The sequence below is a fragment of the Coffea arabica genome, chromosome 2c, assembly GCF_036785885.1.
Source record: "Coffea arabica cultivar ET-39 chromosome 2c, Coffea Arabica ET-39 HiFi, whole genome shotgun sequence".
Taxonomy (NCBI): Eukaryota; Viridiplantae; Streptophyta; class Magnoliopsida; order Gentianales; family Rubiaceae; genus Coffea; species Coffea arabica.
Genome location: NC_092312.1, coordinates 44742551 through 44763779, shown reverse-complemented (window position 1 = coordinate 44763779; position 21229 = coordinate 44742551). Strand labels below are relative to the sequence as shown.

The following is a 21229-nucleotide window of genomic DNA, read 5'->3' as shown; positions in this document are numbered from 1 at the left end:
CCAAATTTAGGTATAATGACACACGGTCATAGAGAGAATAAACTACTTCCAACAACAATATTAAAATAAGGGAAAATCGTTCAAAACACCCCTCACATTTTGTAAAATGATTTTTTTCATTCATCACTTTTCAAAGTGTAATTTTACGTCCTTTATAAATTCACATTGGTTAAATTTGTCCCTACCTAAGTTTTCAACTAGTTTTTGGTGAAATCCATCATATGCTTTGCACGTGATTATTTTTTAAGCGCAAAATTATCAAATAAAATTTTATATAAGTCGATTCATAGACCCTCACATTTCATAAAATGAATTTTTTTGTCTCTCACATTTCACAAAATGAATTTTTTCATCATTCACATTTTTCAAAATGGATTTTTTTATCCTTTATTGATTATGTGTGTAAATAATTTTTTTTTAAATTCATGTATATATCTATTTAATTTTACCTAAGTAGTATGAATAGCATGTAATATATCTCTATTTGATTTCGCACCATTCAAGTGAAATCAAATAGATATATATATATATGAATTTAAAAAAATGTTAGTTTTTTACTCATATTCATTTCCTTTTACTCGAAAATTGAAAACAAAGAAGACATTTAATTCGAAACATTATCGAGTGTTTATATCGAATTAAATTTGTATAGAAAAAATAAATAAAAGAAAAGCATGACAAAAAGAAGTAAATGATTAGCACTTTCAAATTTTTAGACAATTACAAACTAAGTAATTCAACTCTTGGTCTTAAAAGTGGCGAGTAAAAACTTCAAATTTAAACTGTAATTTGCTAGTATGACTATAAAATTCAAATTAGGACCCATTAATTAGATGACCTTATTATACAACTTAATAAATAGGTTATTACCAAAAGAGAAAGATCACAAATATTGAATAGATTCACATGGTAAACTCATATAAATATATACATGGGTTTAAAATAAAATTGTTAATTTTAAACTCCTGTATATATCTATTAAATAGCATGTGTACAATTACGATTAGTTTGTTTAGATGAAATTAAATAGAGATATATTATATGCTAGTCGTACTGTTCAGGTGAAATTAAATAGATATATACATGAATTTTAAAAAAAAAAACTTATTTGTAGACATGATCAATGACGGATGAAAAAATCCATTTTGAAAAATATGAGGGATGAAAAAATTCATTTTGTGAAATATAAGAGACGAAACAATTTATTTTGTAAAATGTTAGGAACAAAAAAATTCATTTTGTGAAATGTGAGAGACTATGAATCGGATTATGTAACATTTGATTTGACAATTTTGCCCTTAAAAATGATCATGTGCAAAGTACGTGATGGATTTTGACAAAAAACTACTCGAAAACCTTGGTAGAGACCAAATTTGACTAATATACATTTGTAAGGGACGTAAAATTACACTTTTAAAAGTGAGGGACAAATAAAGTCATTCTGCAAAATATGAAGGACGTTTTGAATGATTTTCCCTTAAAATAAAGTAAATATATAGCCAATGTCAAATTTTGGGCAAAATAGAATAAAAATAATACACCAAGCAATGCTAATCGAAGAAATTTTTTAACATCAAAATATGGCGTAATTACCTTTAGTTTGGCAAGAGTGATTTCGACTTGCCATCAGCAACCCAATGGAACAAGGGATCAAATCGAGTGTTGAAATTGAGTTGGATCTCCTCTAGGCATAGACAACTTAGATTTGAAATATTGACTTTACAATAGGCAATTCACGCAATACAAGATTGAATTGAGAGTTGACAACTTGTTGGGTCTCCTTCACTTAGGGCAGACACAATCCAAAATTGAAAAGGTAGCAGATGCAAATTAGGGCACAATCTTTAGCTAAAAAATCGATGGGGTTTATGATTTTTGTTTGATTGGGAGAAACAAAAAGGGTTCTATTTTTCAACAAAATGAGGTTTGAGAGTTAAAAACGTGTCCAAGGAAATGTGAACTTGTAAAAAAAATAAGACTTACTTGTAGATAATAAGTCGTATCTAGAAATTGCGACTTTGAAGTCACTAGATGATTTTGCGAAACTTGAATCGTCATTTCAGAGATTGGCTTTCACCTCATATCATGCATATATTTTTTTAATTTTGTAAAAATATGAGTCAGATAAAAGTCCCTAGTGGAAGTATCGAAATCTTTATATTTTTGGAATAACTTAAAAAGATGGTCTATCTTGGGAATTTGGAATAAAAATTGGATTATTTGTGTAAAAAGCCCCAAAAAGTAGTACCCATCAAATTATCGGAGGATTGATAAGCAAAAGAAAAGGAGAAGAAAAGGGCAAAAAAAAAAAAGAAAAATGAGACGGAATTTTTATAAAGACGACAATAGCGTGTCGCTATTCTAGACCCATTTCTCCCATCGCAATACCCAACCACCCATCTGCACAACCTTACGCAGCTGATCTCCGTCGCCGGCCCCTGTCACCGACGTCGGATTCACCTCCGGCCACCATCTCCAACACATGATATTTTGTCTTCTTCATCTCGAAGGTCTGTAAAAGCAAACACCAACGCCTTTTCCCAAAATCATCTGACTTTGTACCGCAATTAGCTCTTGCATACATGGTGGATGTGTTTGTAGAAGATTCAATTGGGGTTGCAATCTGTCCGTTGTGATTAATGATTTAAGGTATTCATTGTAGAATGTTGTGATCGTGAATATTGGGATGGTCTTTGGTTTGGGTTTTTTGGCTGTTTTGGTTTTTGTTTGGTTGGTACGGAAATGGTTTGAGAAGTAGTGAAATGGGACCGGAAGAGGGTTTACAGGCAATTGTTGTAAACACTACTATTTCTTCGTCAGTTGCTGAAATGAGAATCTTGTTATGTTTTTTGATTCTGGGCTATGATTTGTTTTTTTTTTTCGTGAAATTGTGACTTGATAAATTTGATATCTGAAATGGAGAGTAGTTACTATGGTGATAATCACTTTGGTATGGCTTTTGGAAATATGAGGATCAATTCAGGTTATTTAAAAATGTTGCAATTACGTTGGTATGCATTTTATCGTCAAGTCATACTACCAGGTTTTGTCATTTCTGGAATCGTTTAGAGCAGGCATACGTGCTTCTTTGAGACCAATACTCTTACCATGAAATTCATTGGTACTGTTTGTAATCTGTTGATGTGTTAGCTTAATTTATTTAAGGAGCGCCCCTGCTTCTTGTAAATTAGATTAATTTGAGTTGCTGGTGCATTAGTAAAATGTCTTGCTTTTATGACCTCTTAAAAATATGCTACAACCTAGTTTAGGGATAGTAAATTTGTTGGTCAGGACTATCTACTCAAACCTTCAGCAAACATTCAGGATGAAGATATATTTGTGCGTGGAGAGTAACAGCACTGCTGTCATTTTAGGAATTATTTAGTTAGTTTGAATTCACAATGAGTGTAATTTTCACTTTATAATTTTTTTGTTTTATAACTTTGCTGTCATACTATACTAGAAAGTTATCTTATTCTTGAGAAAGTTTGTTTCTAAATGTATAAGCTCTCAACAGATACATTGATCAGCAATATAAGGAAGGAAGCCTACTTCTGGAATAGTGACGTTCGAAAAACATAGAGGTAAGGGTTTGCCTTTAAGCCACTGGGATTGACATAATTGGTTGTATGCCTGTTTGCTTGACTTCTTATTCTTCTATTCTTCTGAATGGCAGATGACAAAGATTGTATATGAGAGGATATGCGGCATCTAACTCTTTCCAGATGTAACCAATTGAAGCTCCTGTACATGATAATTTAAATGGTTGAAAAATTAAGGACTACCATCACAATAAGCTAAGTATGCAGGTCAAGGTATCATGGTGAGCCGTATGGGGGTGTATGCTCATTGGATCTTGTGGCACTTTTCTTGGTTTTAGATTTTTGTTTTTCGTCTTGCTGTGAAAAGCTATTATGCAGAAGACTGCGAATCTTTCAAAGAACAGTTCTTTGAGACTTACACCTCAGCAATCTCTTCGTCGGATGGGTCTATGTTCTCAAATAGTAACTGGACAGCAGACATCTCCAATTGTCTTTCCAGAAAGACGCAGCAGAGGAAAAGCTTCATCACGTGCCGACATCAATGTGAGCGATCATGATCCTGCGAAAGCTAAAGGGAAGGAACATAGGATCGATATTGGAGATGAACAGTCTGACTTATTAGGATACGAGGTGTTTGCTGGAAAACTGGTCTTGGATAAGAGAAAGCCAAGTAAAAGTACTGATGTACAAACTTCAACAGATACTTCAACACAGGATGCTATTGAGGCTAAGTTGACAAGTAAGGCACTGGTTTGGGGTACTCAAATCTTATCTCTTGAAGATGTGATATCGGTGAGCTTTGCTATTCTCTTTTTGCATGATAGTGACAGATTAGTTACAAAGGGAAGAGCTCTTTTATGACTCTTGTGTGACGTATTAATATGATATGGAAATTTGACTTGGCAGGTTTCATATTATTCTGGTCTTAGACACTTTACAGTGCATTCTTACCCATGTAAAAAAGCTTCTGGCCTTTCTTGTTTTGTGAAAAGTGGGAGAAGTCGGAAGGATTTTCGCTTCTTAGCTTCTACCTCGGAGGAAGCCCTTCAATGGGTTGGCTCATTTGCAGATCAGCAGTGTTATGTGAATTGTTTGCCTCATCCTCTGAAGCAGGCCTCAGACTTTGTTGTTAATGAATTTCCTCCAGAGTCATATATAAAATGTAAAAGTCCACCTAGAATGCTCGTGATCTTAAACCCTCGGTCAGGACGTGGTCGTTCAAGTAAAGTTTTCCACGGCATGGTTGAGCCCATATTCAAGGTATATCAGCAAGTATCTACTTGCATTTTGTGGCACAATCTTTCTATGTGTCTTGGTTCGGTGACTGCCTTTGAGCCACTAGACTGTCGAGAACTATGTATGATGAGTGAAGAAACTTGAGTCAAATTTAACATAGATTCTAGAAAATGTCTGAGGGCATGGTTCAATCATTATATCTGCTTAAATGCCATTATTATATTTCAATTGTTTTCCTCAGAACAAGGTCATTTTACTCTTTGTTTTACTTTTTTGTTATGATACATTCTGTATTTCATGTTGAAACCCTAGTTATACAAACTTGAGCTCATGTTCTAATTAGGATTTTTTTCAGCTAGGAGAGCCTCCTTAGGTGGATACAAAAATATCTTTTCCTGAATAAATGTTAATCATTCCGCTGACATCCTTTACGGAAGATGAAAAGTTTTTTCTTGTTCTCTGCTTAGTTTTTGGTGTGAAGAATACGCGCTTTTGTACAAATGATTGAGTGGATAATTTTCTGTCACTTAGATTGGGTTAGGTTTCATACTTTATGGTTCTTATTATCATCCTTGTGCTAATTGTTTTAATTTCTTTTCATTGTTATCTGTAATCATTATTGTCTCTTTAGATCCAATAGGTACAACATAAGTCCTCTTTTATTCTGGAAATTAGAACTTAATGTACCACCAAGACACTTTTTTCCCTTCACAATGGTAGTCAGAAAATATTTTGTATTTTCACTCCCATATTCAAGTCTCTGGTTTGTACAAGTCAAGCTATTGGAAAGCACATTTAAGTAATATACTATGAGCATGTGAACTAGGGTTCGCGGGTCCCACAAACATAAATAATTTGTTTTCCTAGGATAATGAGAAGTAAAATTGGAAATACAAATGAGAACAATGCCACTTTGTCGGTGATGCAAATCTGGGACATTCCAAAGGTGAAAGTATGATAGAGGTATTCAGATGAGCTGGGTTTGCTCTTCAGGTTCATTTTGAATGAAGATCTTATTGACAACGATAAAAGAAAAGAGGAAGAAAATTTTGCTACCACATAGGTGATGCAGTATAGATGCTATCGATTAGTAGGATAAGGGGACAAGGATATGCAAAGCATTATACTTGGGCAGGACTGTAAAGATTAGGATTTAAACAAGTAAAGATTAGGATGCTGTTTAAATTAGATTAGGATCCTATTTTATAGCTGCATTTCTAGAAATATTTATGTACTACAAATGTTTATGCATGTAATTTGTTATAACTGACTATTCTGAAATTTAAATGACTATCGTCTCCGTGTTCGATTTCATGTTATTGAACTTCATGTTTTGAGAAAGATTAGCTCTCTCATTAAGGTTCTCTGGTTTTTGCTAAAAATTTTAGCTGTGATCATGAATCTAGTGTTTCTTTTTCTTGTGCTTCCGCCTGTTTCAATTAAAACTAGAGCCAAACAACATAGATTATGGGAGCAGGGGTGGAAGAAGTGAAGGAACTGGCTGAATCATTCATTGTCTAAAGCACTTGATCAACTCATGAACCTAGGAGATAGGAAGATCATGAGGAGATTCAAGGTGGCATCCATAAGTCTTCAGATCAGGGGGAAGTATGCCTTAAATATTGATGTATTGCAGGGTCATTTGGTACATTTGGTTCTGTGCTAGTCTATGATGTGTATCCAGATGGTTCATTTGGAAGAGATACTTTGCCAGTGATTACAATTCCAGAACAACTTAAATTAGGTATGCAGCCTAATTTTGAAGCAACCAGTCATAAATTGAGTATTGAAAGATGAGTTCTTTAGTGTTCTTGGTGATTGAGATCTAGGAGAAGATTACATCTGGAAAGATTTTACCTGGAGTGAACTTGGTAACGAAGCAACAAGGACATTGTCTCAAAACGCATGCAAGTTCATCCCTCTGTCCCATTTTACTTGTCATGGTCAACTTTGCACACATTTTAAGAAACTTGATCCTTGACCAACCAGCAAATAACTCTTTCCATGATTAGTTTTTAATTTAACTTCAAAATTTGTTAGTTGATTTTGAATTTTAAAATGGTTTGTTTGAGCATTTAATGATGAAGCAAAACTTTAATGCTCTTTTTGGAAATTGAGTAAGGGTAAGATGGAGAGGTTGGTCTTTTTTTGATTTCCCTTTTTAGACTATAACAACTAATTTTGGAAAAAACAAATTAGAAATCAAGACTAATAAAATGGGAAGGGGGGGGTATATTATTTGAGTGTAGAGTCATTTGTTTTGGGGGAAAAGTGAAGGAATTTCTATGGAAACTCATTTCTATTTTCCTGCCATGGAAAATTGATACGATGAGAGCAGGAGAAAAGCCTGCCCTGAATTCATTCCACTGTGTAAAGGTCAAATAATACTTAAGGCCTGTTTTTTTCTCCAGTCCAGGAGTGCTGATGTGGTTTAAATGCTATCAGATAGAAAGGTTAAGGTATGAGGATAAGAGAGGGATTGGAATAGGACAATTAGAGTTATGGTTAGATTTGAATTAGATTAGGATCCTCCATTATGGCTGCATTATTATGAATATTCAGGTTTATGGTGTGTTGTGCTTGACTATTTTGATGTTTAAATGACTATTTTCTTCTTCTTTTCGTTCATCTCATTTAATTTCAGGCTTTTAGCAAGATTAGCACTATGATTAAGGTTTTTCTACTGGTTTTTGCTGGAGAGAATAGCTTTGATCAAGAAATGAAGGTGTTTATTTTTGTAATTCTTTTTCTGCACTTCTGCCTGCGTAGATATCCATTAAATTTTTTCAAGTGATTGGTAACTTTGGCTGCTTTATATTCGACTTACGATTTTCTGTAATGGTACGATGATTGCTTAGCTGAGCTGTATTGTCTTGTTGCTGATTCTTATTATGACTCTCGTTCTTCCCCACCCCCCCTGATGTGATACGCACTTCGACACGATCTAGACAACTACAACGGTTTGGCAGCGGAGAAATTTGACCCAATTTAATCCTAGGAGTCACGAACAATGTTGAAACTATCTCATCCCGCAACTACTTGAATTAACGAACCAAATTGTAGGTAGTAGAACGCCACAACCAAGGAGATACTTGATTGATAAGTTTGGGATGAATAACTTAAGAAAGATTCTCAAGTATTCAAAGGAGCTCTCTTGTAAAGAGAAGTGAAAACTCACGAAATTTTATTCAAAGAAATCTGATTATGAAGGTCCCTTGCTTCAACATGACAACCTAGAGTGATTTGGATTCACTTAACCCCCCCCCCCCCCCGCGGGGGGGTTGTGATAAATTGGTTTGGCACTTTATGATTCAATTGTGTGGTTTTTTTAGGGCATCAAGTTTTTGCTATTATAGGATCTAGGTAGGCCATCTTTATGCAGCCTTAGGTCCACAAACCTGAGGCCATTTCTGGATTGTAAACTGTGACATTTGCAACTAAACAGAGCTTCATCTGGGGTTTGCTCTTTCGAAACGGGTAAATGACGTACAGTGATCACATTTAGCTGTTGACAAAGTGTGCATTGTGAAACATTCATAGTGAGTGTTACGCTAGTTTTATGTAGACTGCAAACTAGAGAGACTTAGGATCAGTGCCCCTAACAGAGAAGGCCATTTCATAGACCTATGTTGCCATCCAGCAGGAGGACATCTGTTGAATTAATTAAAGCTTTTTTGTCTTTCAAACTAAATTACCTGATATGGAATTTTATTAGCAGTGCAAGAGGAAACAAGAAGGATCAGTTTCTCTTGGAAGCTTAATAAGGAGGGAGATAGAAAGGTAACGTGTGACGCTAGTGTTTTGTGTCTTCTGTGCCACGTTAGCTTACAGGTGGGAGGTGCAGTGAAGCTCCATGCTTTTGCCAGCTGTTCCTGAAAGATTAGCTTGTAGCCATTCAAGGGAAGCCTGATCCATCAGTTGAGAGTATTGTTGTTATTCATTTCATACGAAAAAAAAGAGGTGGCTACATAATACTGAGGAAGACATAATGGGTTTGTATTTGGGGCTTAGTGTTTCAGAATTAGTGATTAATAGAAATGACAAATTTGAGATGAATTTGACAAGTTGGAATGAAGATGAAGAAAAAAGAAGCTTAACAAAAGACAATAATTGATGACATTGTTGCTAATTGTATGGAGTGCATGTGAGCATGTGCTTATGCTTGTCTATGCGCTTGAGAATGAGAGATTGGAAGTCGAGCAGCAGGTGAACGGTTAGGTGGAAGAAAGTTAGAGCAGAGAAGACAATGACAATAAAAGGTGGACAAAATTACGAAAAGACCCCCATTAAACTCAAGATTTTATTAGGTATGAAAATTTACAGTTCATTCCCCCAATCCCTCTTTTACTATTGTAATGATCGAGGGCCAGTGATGTGGGAGTGTGTCTTGGTAGGGATGCAAAGTAAGTGCGGTTGCTCTTTGGGTCTTGTGAGGTAGGCAATTCTTCACTCCATAAAAGCATCTTAGATGATTCAGTACCTTTCCTTTGTCAGCTGATCTTTTATCTTGTAAGATATTACTGCTGACTTCTCTAATGAAGCATAGATTTTCCCCTACAATGTGGAGAATTTGTTATTGTCTGTTTTCTAGTTAAGGAATTATCAACTGACTGAATGACTCTGAAACATGACATACTTGTGGTGCTGGCATATTGCTTTTGGCATTTTAACCCTCTTGATTAACACTATCTTTTTAATAAAAGTGCTGCTCTGCTTTGGTTAACTATTGCTGCATTTTTTTTTTCCCAGTTTCTTGTATGTGCATACCAGGGTTGAGGTGGGAGTCTCATATTTGCTCTTTGCTACATTGTTTGCATAAACTTTTTCATAACATGCTGCATTAAATTCGCTAGTTGGTTTGATTCATATTATTTTTTTGGATATGGAATGTTGATTCCAATTTTTTGGTTAGCATAGTTGATAACTGCAATTTTTTGAATGAACAGCTTGCTGGATTTCAGCTGGAGGTGGTGAAAACAAATTCTGCTGGTCATGCAAGAAAACTTGCAGCAACTGTTGATTTCAGCACTTGCCCTGATGGTAATTTTTCAAATTTTTGTGCTTCATATCTCTTGTCTAATTTGAGTAAATAATTTATATTTATATTTATACTTATTTTTATTTTTAAGTCATCTTTCTGTAGTTATCTTTGTTGTTTTTTATCTTTTCCCTATCGTCAGGTATCATATGCGTCGGGGGTGATGGAATAGTGAATGAGGTCAGTTGATTATATCCTTTTCTGCCTGGATACTGCATATTGGCAGTTGTGCATATCTTCCAAATCCCTGCCTCTTAACCTGATTTTTGCTTCATCATTTTCATGGTCAGTAGTAATACCTTTATATTTTCCTGAATATTATCAATGAGACAGAAAAGTGGTTTAATCTCTACACAACACCTGATTTTTTTCCCCTTAACATTTGACTTCATGATTTCGGGGTTGGGTTTTGTAATTATCGATCTTACTTTTCTGTATCAGATGGCAATAGCTAAACAATATGAAGTTTGTGATTGAAGAGTTCCACATAATGATCAATTCATGGATCTAAATATGACAAATGAGATCTATGAATACTGTAAGCGATAGATGTTAGACCCCTTCCCTTGTACTTGGACAAAAAGAAGAAAGAAAGGGGGAAAAAACAGGAGGACCTGAAAGATTTATATTTTTGGGATATCTGGAAATCAACTCAATTTCCCACTTGAAAACCAGACAGTAAGACATGGTTCAATGGTGATATAGCTTGGAGTACAAGGGAGTTTCAGGAATTTCATTTAATTGTTTTTGTGGGCTTGCTAAAAGGTACTCAAGTTACTACTTCAAAAGACATTATTAATGTAGATTAGGTTGACTTTATTATGTCCTGAGAAAAATTTAGGGTTGAAGGGAATTTGTGTAATTTCGGTAGCTGCTGAATTAGCACTCCTGCCAGCAAAAGGAGTCATTTGAGGTCAACAGGGAGTAACTTCTTATATATGGTTGGTATTAGTGTCAACTTTCTGTTCAAGCCATACTCAATGTCCTATTTGTCTGCCTTTAGTTTGCTTCTCTAATAAATTTTTTCTAAACCTATAACCAAGTCAACAATTTCATGGGTATGCATATTCTACAGATGGATACATGTAAAAAAGATATTTTCATAAAAAAAAAAGAAAATAAAAAATAAAGGATGCAAGAATGTTTCTAATTCTCTTAAATCGGAATTTTAATTTTTGGGGTTTTCAGAAACACTTTAACAGATTTCTTTTGCATTGTTAATTGGTATCCTATCTCCTCCTAGTTTGGTGCTTCCACTTTTGCATTTTCTTACTTTATATAGAGACCCGAGGATTTTCTTAAAATGATGCACTTCATGTTAATTATACGTTATTGTATTATAATTTCAATTCTTGGACAGGCTTGGTTAGACTACACAGGGCACATAGATCCCAATTCATAACACATAAGTGAATTCCAACCATTAGAAGTTTGATATTTCATGTTTATAGCTGGTATCTGTTTGAGTGAAATTATGCACGTAAAATTTAGCTTATGAGCTTAATTTCTTTGGCAGTGCTTCTTCTGTAGCGTGTTATAATTATATTGGAAGTTTGCTAATTAGGACAGTTTGTATTTTTTTTTTTAATTTTGATGATCGGAGTTGATCCCAGTTAATATGTCGTAGAACCTAAAATAATTTACTTGGAGGCACCAAGGGGGTATAACCTGTGGATACAGGATCTAGTTATCTTCTTTAACAATGATGAGCTGGGTTAAAAGAATCAACAGCAGAGAGGCTTTCAATTGGCTAGGGTGTCATTTATCCAAAACTGCAGGGTGTTGTGGACATGAGATTAAGTTGTTCTCGGTGCTGGGGATCCCTATTGAAAGATCAGTTGTTCCTTTCACCATAGACTGGAAAATCAAACAGCTGGGCACAATCTTAATCCTAATTTTTTGGTCCTGTTTAATAGATAAAAGATCCGACTCAGCAGGAATTGTTATACTTTTAAAGGGTATTTTCCACTCAAACTTCACATTTCCATTGAAAGATCAGTTGTTCCTCTCCTTAGCCTTCAAGAATACAAAGCTGGGCACAATCCCATTCTAGTCTTATTTCTCCTTTTGAATTAAAAGGTCCAACTCAGTGATAAGTTTTTTACATTTTCTACTGTTCATGGCATTTTCATAGAAAATTGGCAAGTTTGAAATGTGTTGACTATAATTCTGATGATATTTCACAATGCAGTAGTAGGGGACTCGTGTTCTTTAGTTTTGGATGATAACAACTTATGTAGACTGTGTTCATTTTTGTCTGCATATCCCCTGTTAGAATGCTTTGATGAGTCACTTCCCAAATATAAAAAGACTGCTTGTTTCGGTGTAGCAGTATCCCATAGTTTTTCAGAAGGAAGCTCAAAGCGTAGTTTCCCAGATGATGGCAGGAATTCGATTGAAAATTCACTTTTTGCTCCACCATACCAATTGATTGGATCATGATGTTTATTCTCAATGTTGAGAGATTAAAGGTCTACTGGAAAGTTCTCTGCATCCTGGGGCTGAAATTGCAGCTTCTGTGTTACTCCTAAACTGCTGTATGAAGAATTTCCACAATAATAACTCCATGATTGGCAACAAGTGTGAACAATAGGGAATCATTATCCCTCAAAGGTTTTGTTGCTCCACTAGATGTTATTTGAGAATCTGATTCTGATGCAATCCCTTCCAGCAAAATGAGTATGCCATTTGAGCTTGTTGCCTTCTCGGTCAATGCTTTTCCTGGTTTATTCTTAAATGTTGACAGCTAATCAGACCACACTTTTAAGTCAATACTCTGCCTCTAGTGTGAATTGTCCTCTTTTTTCAAACCTCCATTTGCTAACTAGTGATTTGTTCAAGTCTGATATTCTTATTGCAGCATCTCCATGATTGGGAAACACTGCCCTAGGCAAGTCGGGCATTTGGATCCTCATTGTATTCCATTCCATCAGATCGAATTTTGCTTCTGCATTTGGACCAAGTTTAGACTTTAGGAGTATAAACTAGCTGAGTCGAGCACGAACACTGCCTGAGCTTGACTAATTTTACCTGTGCTCAAGCTTCATTGAATACCAAATGTCATGTTTGAGATCTAGATTTGATAAAAACAGCGAGGAGCTCAAGCTCATTGCTGAAAGCAAAGCGAGCTCAAGCTTAGTTTTTTGGTTTGCTTTTCCTTTTCTTTTTGGAGCCAGATTAGTTAAATTATTTTATCTGAGATCATTACCTAAAAAAAGCTAAAAAAAATCTATAACCTCCAACTACTAACCTAAAAAAAGCTAATAAAGATGTAATATGTCCAAAAGGGGCTGGCATTTTAGTAATCTTACACACACCCACACACACAAGATTTCGAGCAAGTCATGGAGCATATGAGCAGAATACTAGTGTGCATGGTTCTGGTTTACCTTAGCAAGCACGCTTGAGCTTGACTCAAGCTTTTGTTTGACTGAATTTGAGGGAGCAGTTGAGGGAAATTAGCCAAAAAATTATTGGCAGTGCTACCCTCATAATGGGAGTTGTCTGAAGTTTGTCTATCTTCTTCTCTGCTTTATTTGGAAACTTAGACGAATAGAGGTAGAAGTTGGATAGACAATATCTTTTCCAGGTCTCTTGGCTGGTGCTTTGTTTTCACCCCTGGTGGGTAGTACTCCAAAAATAACTGGTTAATAGGGGTCTTATAGTATGCTATAAGCTGCTGACTAGTCTAGGAGTGCCACTAACACTTAATGTGAATCTATTGCCAATCCAGAATGGGCTTGTATAATTAGGAGTTGGGTCCCAATAGCTTGAATGTGGTCTTTATATTTCAAACAATAGCAAGAGTGACATTTACAAAAATTAGGTAGGAGATGTTCATTTCCCTTTCTTCTGTGTTTGAGATGGAAAAGCCAGTAAATAGTCTCATGACTTCTACTTGTTTTGCAAGTCTAGTGTGAAGCTAATAAAGATTGTGCGAGGCATTCCAGATTGTGCTCGATTTGATCAAATGCATGTATATTCAAATCAACATCATTTATGTATGTCTAAAGGCTAATTATGGTAATGGGAGTATTGGAAGATATCTGGACCAAATTAGAATACAGAAAATTGAGTCAAGTTTAATGAGATTTTGACCCAAAAAGACTTGTTGTGACTGAGCTCCACTAGATTCTTATCTCAGCTTTTCAACCTCAAGTTGAGCTTGCTAAAATCAAGTCAAGAGCAGCTCAAATTAGTTTTGATTGCAGTATGAATGTCATTTAATGTGGTGAAAATGTTCAGCCCTGCCCATGATCATCTATTTCAAATGTTATTTTTTCCTTTCAAATGCCAAAATTAGGGTGAGTGCTTCAGTTTCCTAATTAGGAAAATTCTTATAGATACCAATGTATTCTCAAGGATTGAAGATTTTTAAGTGGTTATAAGGTATATTTAACTAGATTGACGTCATCTGTCCATTCTGATCACATATCACCAAAGAAAGTTGGGTTCCAGGACAGGTATTGATTTTCAGATGGAAGGAGCAATCGAGTCATTGCCTTTGGTTTTCTGGTAGGAAGTTAAATCACATAATGTTTCCAGAAAGTCCCATTTTCTATTGCTTAGCAGGGAGCCTTCTCCATTACAGTTACTGGAACCTCAAGGTTGGTTTCTCCTGGGGTCTTGCAGTAATATAATCAATATGCCTAAGTACTAACAGTCAATAATAACAATTAAATTTTTGTAATATCAGCGGAAAATTTTGTAAGCCCACATGTCCAGCATGTTGCAGGGAAGTCTATGGTGAATGTGCACTGGTATCGCGGTAAATAGGAAGTAGTTGTTATCTTTAAGTGCTTAGTGAGTTAAACCACCCCGGGGTCTTGAATTGTCAATTGGCGCTTCATATTGGCTGTTCTGATTTGGGATAAGATTCTTGTCCATTTCATACAGTAAGCCGTTAGATGTGTCAGTGAGATTTAATCATGCAGTCTTTACTTCTTAGTATGTTGAGATAGTTTCAGAGTGTACTTGACAGCTGATTCCGACATGAAATGGATCTTGGATTTTGTAACTTGTGTGACGTGCATAATTATAATTGTGTCAATTATGTACATTGAGTTGGCTCTTAGTGGAAACAAGTGGCTTGAATTTTCTTAGATTCCATTTGAATTTGAATTCCTCACAACTGATTTAATGTGAAATAATTAATCTAACTGATTTGATTTATTGACAATTAATCAATTGTTCCTCTGAGACAAGTTGCATTTATGTGGATTCATCTTACCTGCAGGTTTTAAATGGTTTACTTAGTCGAGACAACCAAAAAGAAGCAATTTCTATCCCCATTGGTATTATACCTGCTGGTTCTGATAATTCTTTGGTGTGGACTGTCCTTGGAGTTAGAGATCCAGTGTCTGCTGCTATAGCTATTGTAAAGGTACAGTAGTCATACTTTGGTCATCTATTACTTTAGTACCAGGCAAGAGTAAGCTAGTTTTCACTACCTATTATTTGTTTTACTTTGTTACTCCTTTATATGAGCAACAGGAGTTGTTACTTTTTTGAGCCTATTATTTCTTCTGTCTTTCAAACTTTTTTTCCCCTCCAAATGCTTGGGATCACCTAATCTTACGTTTGGTACTATAACATTTTACAATCGCCATAATCTCTGAATAAACATGATGTATGGAGCACATCAATGGTGCTAACCCAGTCTACCCTACACTTGTGGCCTTTTCTGCATTTTACCTCTGTGTTTCTAACCTTAAGCAGTTAATTAGTGAGTTTAAGTTGCAGCTTTGCATCAACTTAAAGCATTTCAATATCACTTGACAGAAATGAGAATCATATGGATGTTTTCACTGCTATAGCAACATACTGTTGTGATTCTGGCTAGCAAATGAACCACTCTTGGCACTAATTACAATAGTTATAAATTTGCTATTCTTGGTCTTGAATCAATTCAATGGGCAGGTTATGGCCTTTATGTTTGTTGTTTGTGAGAGCAACTGTGCCAGTACTTGAATGGCTTGTCATGCCTTTAAGCACAAAGAAAGTGAAGTAGCATTTAAGTGTAGATTTTTTAATTTTTACTGCTTCCATTACCAGCTACTTGGACTAAACTTCTCCAGGCTTACAACGTTGGGTTCTATGGTGGATAAACTATAATGAGAATCTAGTTGACTACATTGTAAAGCTTTGTTTGATATTCGGAATCACCGATTTTGATTTTATGTGCGTCTTTGGTTAGTCTGTTGCTTTCCATTTGTTCATCAGCCTCTAGAGTTAAGCTGTTGGGTACTCTCTTTGAAGGCTTTTGAGGTTTTCACTAAGCACCTGAAAATTTATGGATTGACTTATTGCGAAGACCTCTTCCTTTATCCTAAACCCACAAAATAAACATCCTGGAGTTCCCATTATAGATTAGATTTACTTAAAATGTCTCTGGAAGAATAACATGACCAACAACAATTGATAATTAGGAGCCTATCTTTTTTTTTTTTTTGGGTCGGTCTCATTTATTATATTGCTAAATAATTAAGGGATTTCGGTCAGAAAAAATTCACATTTTGTTATTGCTACAGCCTCATGTTATAAGATATATAGTTCCTAGAGTGAGGTTCTAAACTTCGATTGTAGAATTGAACTTGGTATAGCTTAGCTGAGGGTCAACTTCTAGGATACAACACTTAGGAAGCAATTCACGTGCAAAGGTGCTGGAGATGTAAGGCACCACATCAAATAAAAGTAGAATGCAATGATTTATAGTGGCTCCTTAAAAGTTATCTGATCTTCGTTTACGTTTTGGTATTAATATATAATCTGGTTTTCTTGATCACAGGGAGGGCTTACTGCTACTGATGTATTTGCTGTTGAGTGGATTCAAGGTGGTGGCATTCACTTTGGGACAACTGTGACATACTTTGGTTTTGTTAGTGACGGTAAATTCATTGGCACTCTAGGACTCTATGTTCTATGTGTGGATTTGATTAGTTTGTACCTTAATGGATTTGTTGTATTTCAGAATTCAGCCTTGATAAAGTTATTGAATGGTGGATATTCTGCTTGTTTGAAAATACAGTGTACTGGATTGAGAACATATCATTTTATCTCACCCTACTTGGGGCCCAGTTGGTTAGAGAACTTAATATAATCTGAATCTGTCAAATTGTAGTGATATTTGTGCTTTACATGATGTGTTCTTGATATGGAAAATCCTGATGTAGATGTCTCACCAGCTTATACTTATTGACTGCTTGTTTGGCTGCCAACAAAAAGCTTTTATTGACAGGAGTGCAATTTTGGCTTTCATACTATTCGAAATTGCCTCATGTTTCGTTGATTAACATCTGGTTTGTGATTTGTATGTGAAAACAACATGATTATATGACAGGAGGCTGCTAATTTTGACCTTATGTTCTTTCTGCTTGACTAATGTATTCTTCCAAGTTTGGTAGGTGAGGATTACATGTTTAATCTTGTTTAATAACATGTTTATAACATCTTATTGGAGTTGCTTTATGTACTCGACAGTTTGGTGCAAAAGTGCATAAAAACCCTGATTGAAATATATTTCACAATTTAACTCTTACGAGCTGGCCATTGTTGATTTTTTCATTAAGCACATGTAACCATCAATTTTGCAAACATTACTACTGAGATCACCATCATGGCATGATGAGTTTTGGCTTCTGTTAGTTCTAATTTCTTAATGAGGTGCACATAGGAATAGAACTAGTGGTCTCTACGTGGAGAAAATTACTCTGGCTAAGCCACAATATGGTTGTCATTCCCTTGTTGCAGTTTTATTTGCCTGCCCCCTGCTCTCCCACCGCTCCTCTCCCAATGTTACTTGGACTCAGGTACAGGTGTCAAATATGGGAACATGTTTAGGTGTCCAATTTATCAATCATCTAAAACTAAATACGGGGGTGCTTTGAAAGACTTAGATATAGGTACATGTTAGGTGCTTATTGATAACAGTATTCTTGTTTGTCTGCTAAATGATTGCAGTGTATGTTTTTCGCATACTAGAATATCAATAGACTCTGATGCAGCAAAGCATCCACAGAAAAAACACTTGCAAACATCCATGGAGTTATCTTTTTCTCCTTTTTTATGGTGAATGAAGGAAAATAGGCTCTGATGCACAAGGCATTGTTGGAAAGTCAAAGAACCTAAGTTAAATGGGACCCTGTTAGGTACTTATTCTGTACCAATATCAGGGTTGTGATGAATGAAGAGTCCCCGCTAACAGAGCACTGTGCTTTGGCACGGGAAATAGAGGATTAGCTGTCACTGGCTTAGGGTTTATGTCTATTCTTATTGACTTTTGGTAGAATGAAATATATTGCACAACGCTTTTTCTGATGCTGTGAAGATCAGTTTTCTTTCTCCTGTAAAGTCTTTAAGTTTTACTGTTTGATGCTGAATGATTTAACTGTATTTATTGGCATTCAGATTGAAATATTTATTGTACCCCTTTGCTCGTTTCCTTGTAGTTTTGGAACTCTCTGAAAAATATCAGAAGCGCTTTGGGCCTTTACGATATTTTGTTGCCGGCTTCCTCAAATTCTTTTGCTTGCCAAAGTACAATTTTGAAGTGGAATACTTACCAGCTTCATTAGAAGGTACTGGAGATGGTAAAGGCCTGGTTGACCAGGAAGTAATTGATATGGCAGACTTGTATACTGACATCATGAGGAGATCAAGCAAGGAGGGCCTTCCTAGAGCTTCTAGCCTATCAAGTATTGATTCAATAATGACCCCAAGCAGAATGTCTGGAGTGGACTTGGACGCTACCTCTGGTAGTGCTGAGCCATCTGAGTATGTACGTGCAATTGATCCAAAATCAAAACGGCTTTCAGCTGGAAGAAATAACACCACATCTGAACCTGAAGTTATCCATCCTCAGCTACCACTTTCTTCAACTCCCAACTGGCCTAGGACAAGGTCCAAGTCTAGGACTGACAAAGGCTGGACTGGAGTGACTGCTGCTAATGATACGACGAGATCTTCTTGGGCAAATAATGCTCCGAATGATAAAGAGGATATTTCTTCGACAATGTCAGATCCGGGTCCAATATGGGATGCAGAGCCAAGATGGGATACTGAGCCTAACTGGGATATGGAAAATTCTATTGAATTTCCAGGTCCAAAAGAAGATGCAGATGTTGCTGCCAAGAGGGAAATTGCCCTCAAGTCTGAAGATAAATGGGTCGTCAAAAAAGGTCATTTTCTTGGTGTGTTGGTGTGCAACCATTCATGTAAAACTGTTCAAAGTTTGAGTTCACAGGTGGTAGCACCAAGAGCTGAGCATGATGACAAAAACTTGGATCTATTGTTGGTTCATGGAAATGGACGGTTGAGGTTAATCAGATTCTTTTTGCGGCTACAATTGGGTAAACACCTGTCACTGCCATATGTTGAATATGTTAAGGTAAAACAGCAATATTTCCTTTTGCTATCCATTTTTCACTGTACAGAGCAAGTAATCCATTACTGTGAAGAATATATGCCGTAAAGAAAATAATAGGTTTGTTTGGATAGCCCATTTTTCACAAAAAGTGTTTTGTTGCATCATAAAAATGTTGTTTGCTCACCTTTTTTTATTTTTATTTTTTCCAACTCCCGTTACATATCACAAGCATTGCATCACAAACTGTGTTACTGCATTGTTCCAAATGATCTTTCAGATTTAAATATAAGGATCTCCAGCATATATGAATGATGAATGAATATGCATCTTAGGCATCTTAAGTGGCCATGACTGGGCACCTTCACAAATGAATGAGAATGAAGTCATGCTTTTATGAGCCTGAACAAGGACTTCACCTAAACTTTCTGTAAACGTGTCATGAGGGCAGTGATTAAAGTTGAGACTAGGAATTCAATTTAACTTGGGAATCGGGAACTTGGTCTGTATTTTGTGAATTTTGATTTTCCATCCAACTGTATACTTTTCTGAAGTAACGTCGTGTCAGTATGTTGAGATAGCTCTCAAATGGTACTAAATTTCTTGCATTTCAGGTAAAATCAGTCAAGGTCAAACCTGGAAAGCACACACACAAAGGCTGTGGTATTGATGGTGAACTTTTCCCAGTAAATGGGCAGGTCATCTGTTCCTTACTACCAGACCAGTGCAGGCTTGTTGGTCGTACCCCTTGTAACACTTAACAAATAATAGCTGCATCTCATCTGTTGATTTGGTAGAAGGCTATACGGTGGCATTTTGTTACACTTTTGATTGATGAATATGCTGGCAACTTTTGTACCAGAAAAAGTTACCCCTTCCAGTGTCGTACCAGTCCTTCCCGCCTTCTTTTGAGCAAAGTGAAAATTGAGGTCCCTGTAAATTCTGTCAGTTTAATTTTTTTTGGGTTAAAATTTTCGGTTCTTGGTCAAACTTCAGTTTTCTACTATAATTTATAATTGGTGGAAATTTATGTATGTATGTGCAAGTTTTAGTTTTGGGTGCTTGAGCTAGCTATGTCTTCGTTTTACTTGTGGTATTGAATTGCTTCTGCTGTATAGCATTTAATTCAGGATTGAATGATGGTATATCAATTTTTCTTCTCTTGGCAACTCTTTCCGTGATTCATTTCTCCAGTGGGAAATGAGTTTTAAAATCCAAGGACATTGAGAGTAGATGATTACTGTTATTTATTTATTTGTTTCTCTAGGCAAAAATAGTAAAATCAAGCAAATACATATTATTAGATAAGATTCGTAGTTATATTTGAAATCATCATTTTTTTTTATAGATAGATTCTTTGGTGGTTAAACATGTTTCATGTGTATTGAAGAAGTAATAATTGAATTTGAGTAAACTAGGAAGAGGATAAACGTTTTTGAGCAATTGAATTTGAACGGAATTTTGTACTCGTGTATGCAAGAATGAATGGTGGAATTTGCTAAGACTTTGAGCTTTGTGTTTAACTATTTTTGTACAACTATATTGTCAATTTCATCGTTGGCGGTTACGTTGGAAGTATAACTCTTTTGGGTGAGCCATGGAATGCTGTAGCGAGTTCTATACGGGAATAGCATTGTGGTCTTTGCAAACTTTTACAATTCTTGTGATTGTTGTGTTATCTTCTCAGTTCACAAAATATAGCTCTGTGTGGTCACCTGTAGCCATGTGACTTTTTTTTTTTTTTTTTTTTTTTTTTTTTTTTTTTTGGGAACAAATTGATCTTGTAAAAAAAAAATATTTTAGTGCAATTCCCTTTGCCTAGGAGGATATCTTTTGTACTCATTTGTATTTATTAATACAATTTCTTTAGTGTTTTGATCTTCTTTTAGACCCTTTGGGCAGTAGCAAAGTGTTATGATCCATTCTGATAATTAGATCAATTAGTTGTAAGAGGAATGTTAGTTACGTGTAACTACATTGTAAGCTGAATCTATATATAGAAAATTTGGGATGTAATGAAAATCAGTTGGGCATGTGAATTGTAATCTTCTC

The 21229-nt window shown here is 35.6% G+C and overlaps 1 protein-coding gene across 3 annotated transcripts; it reads left to right on the top strand.

The window, feature by feature from the left end:
• Positions 1-2293: 2293 nt before the first annotated feature.
• On the top strand, positions 2294-20247 carry LOC113727325 (sphingoid long-chain bases kinase 1). Of its 3 annotated transcripts, none has more exons than XM_072075959.1 (11): positions 2294-2510; positions 3518-3584; positions 3677-4334; positions 4449-4802; positions 7423-7503; positions 9725-9818; positions 9959-9996; positions 15053-15199; positions 16604-16703; positions 18264-19201; positions 19792-20247. In XM_072075959.1, the coding sequence occupies exons 3-11, from the start codon at positions 3915-3917 to the stop codon at positions 19936-19938; spliced, it is 2319 nt and encodes a 772-aa protein (XP_071932060.1). In that variant the 5' UTR covers positions 2294-2510; positions 3518-3584; positions 3677-3914; the 3' UTR covers positions 19939-20247. The 3 variants fall into 3 exon arrangements, with proteins under 3 accessions (XP_071932060.1, XP_071932059.1, XP_027107223.1); XM_072075958.1 differs by having other exon boundaries at positions 2294-2649; XM_027251422.2 differs by lacking the exon at positions 7423-7503 and having other exon boundaries at positions 2295-2649.
• The last annotated feature ends 982 nt before the right edge of the window (positions 20248-21229 follow it).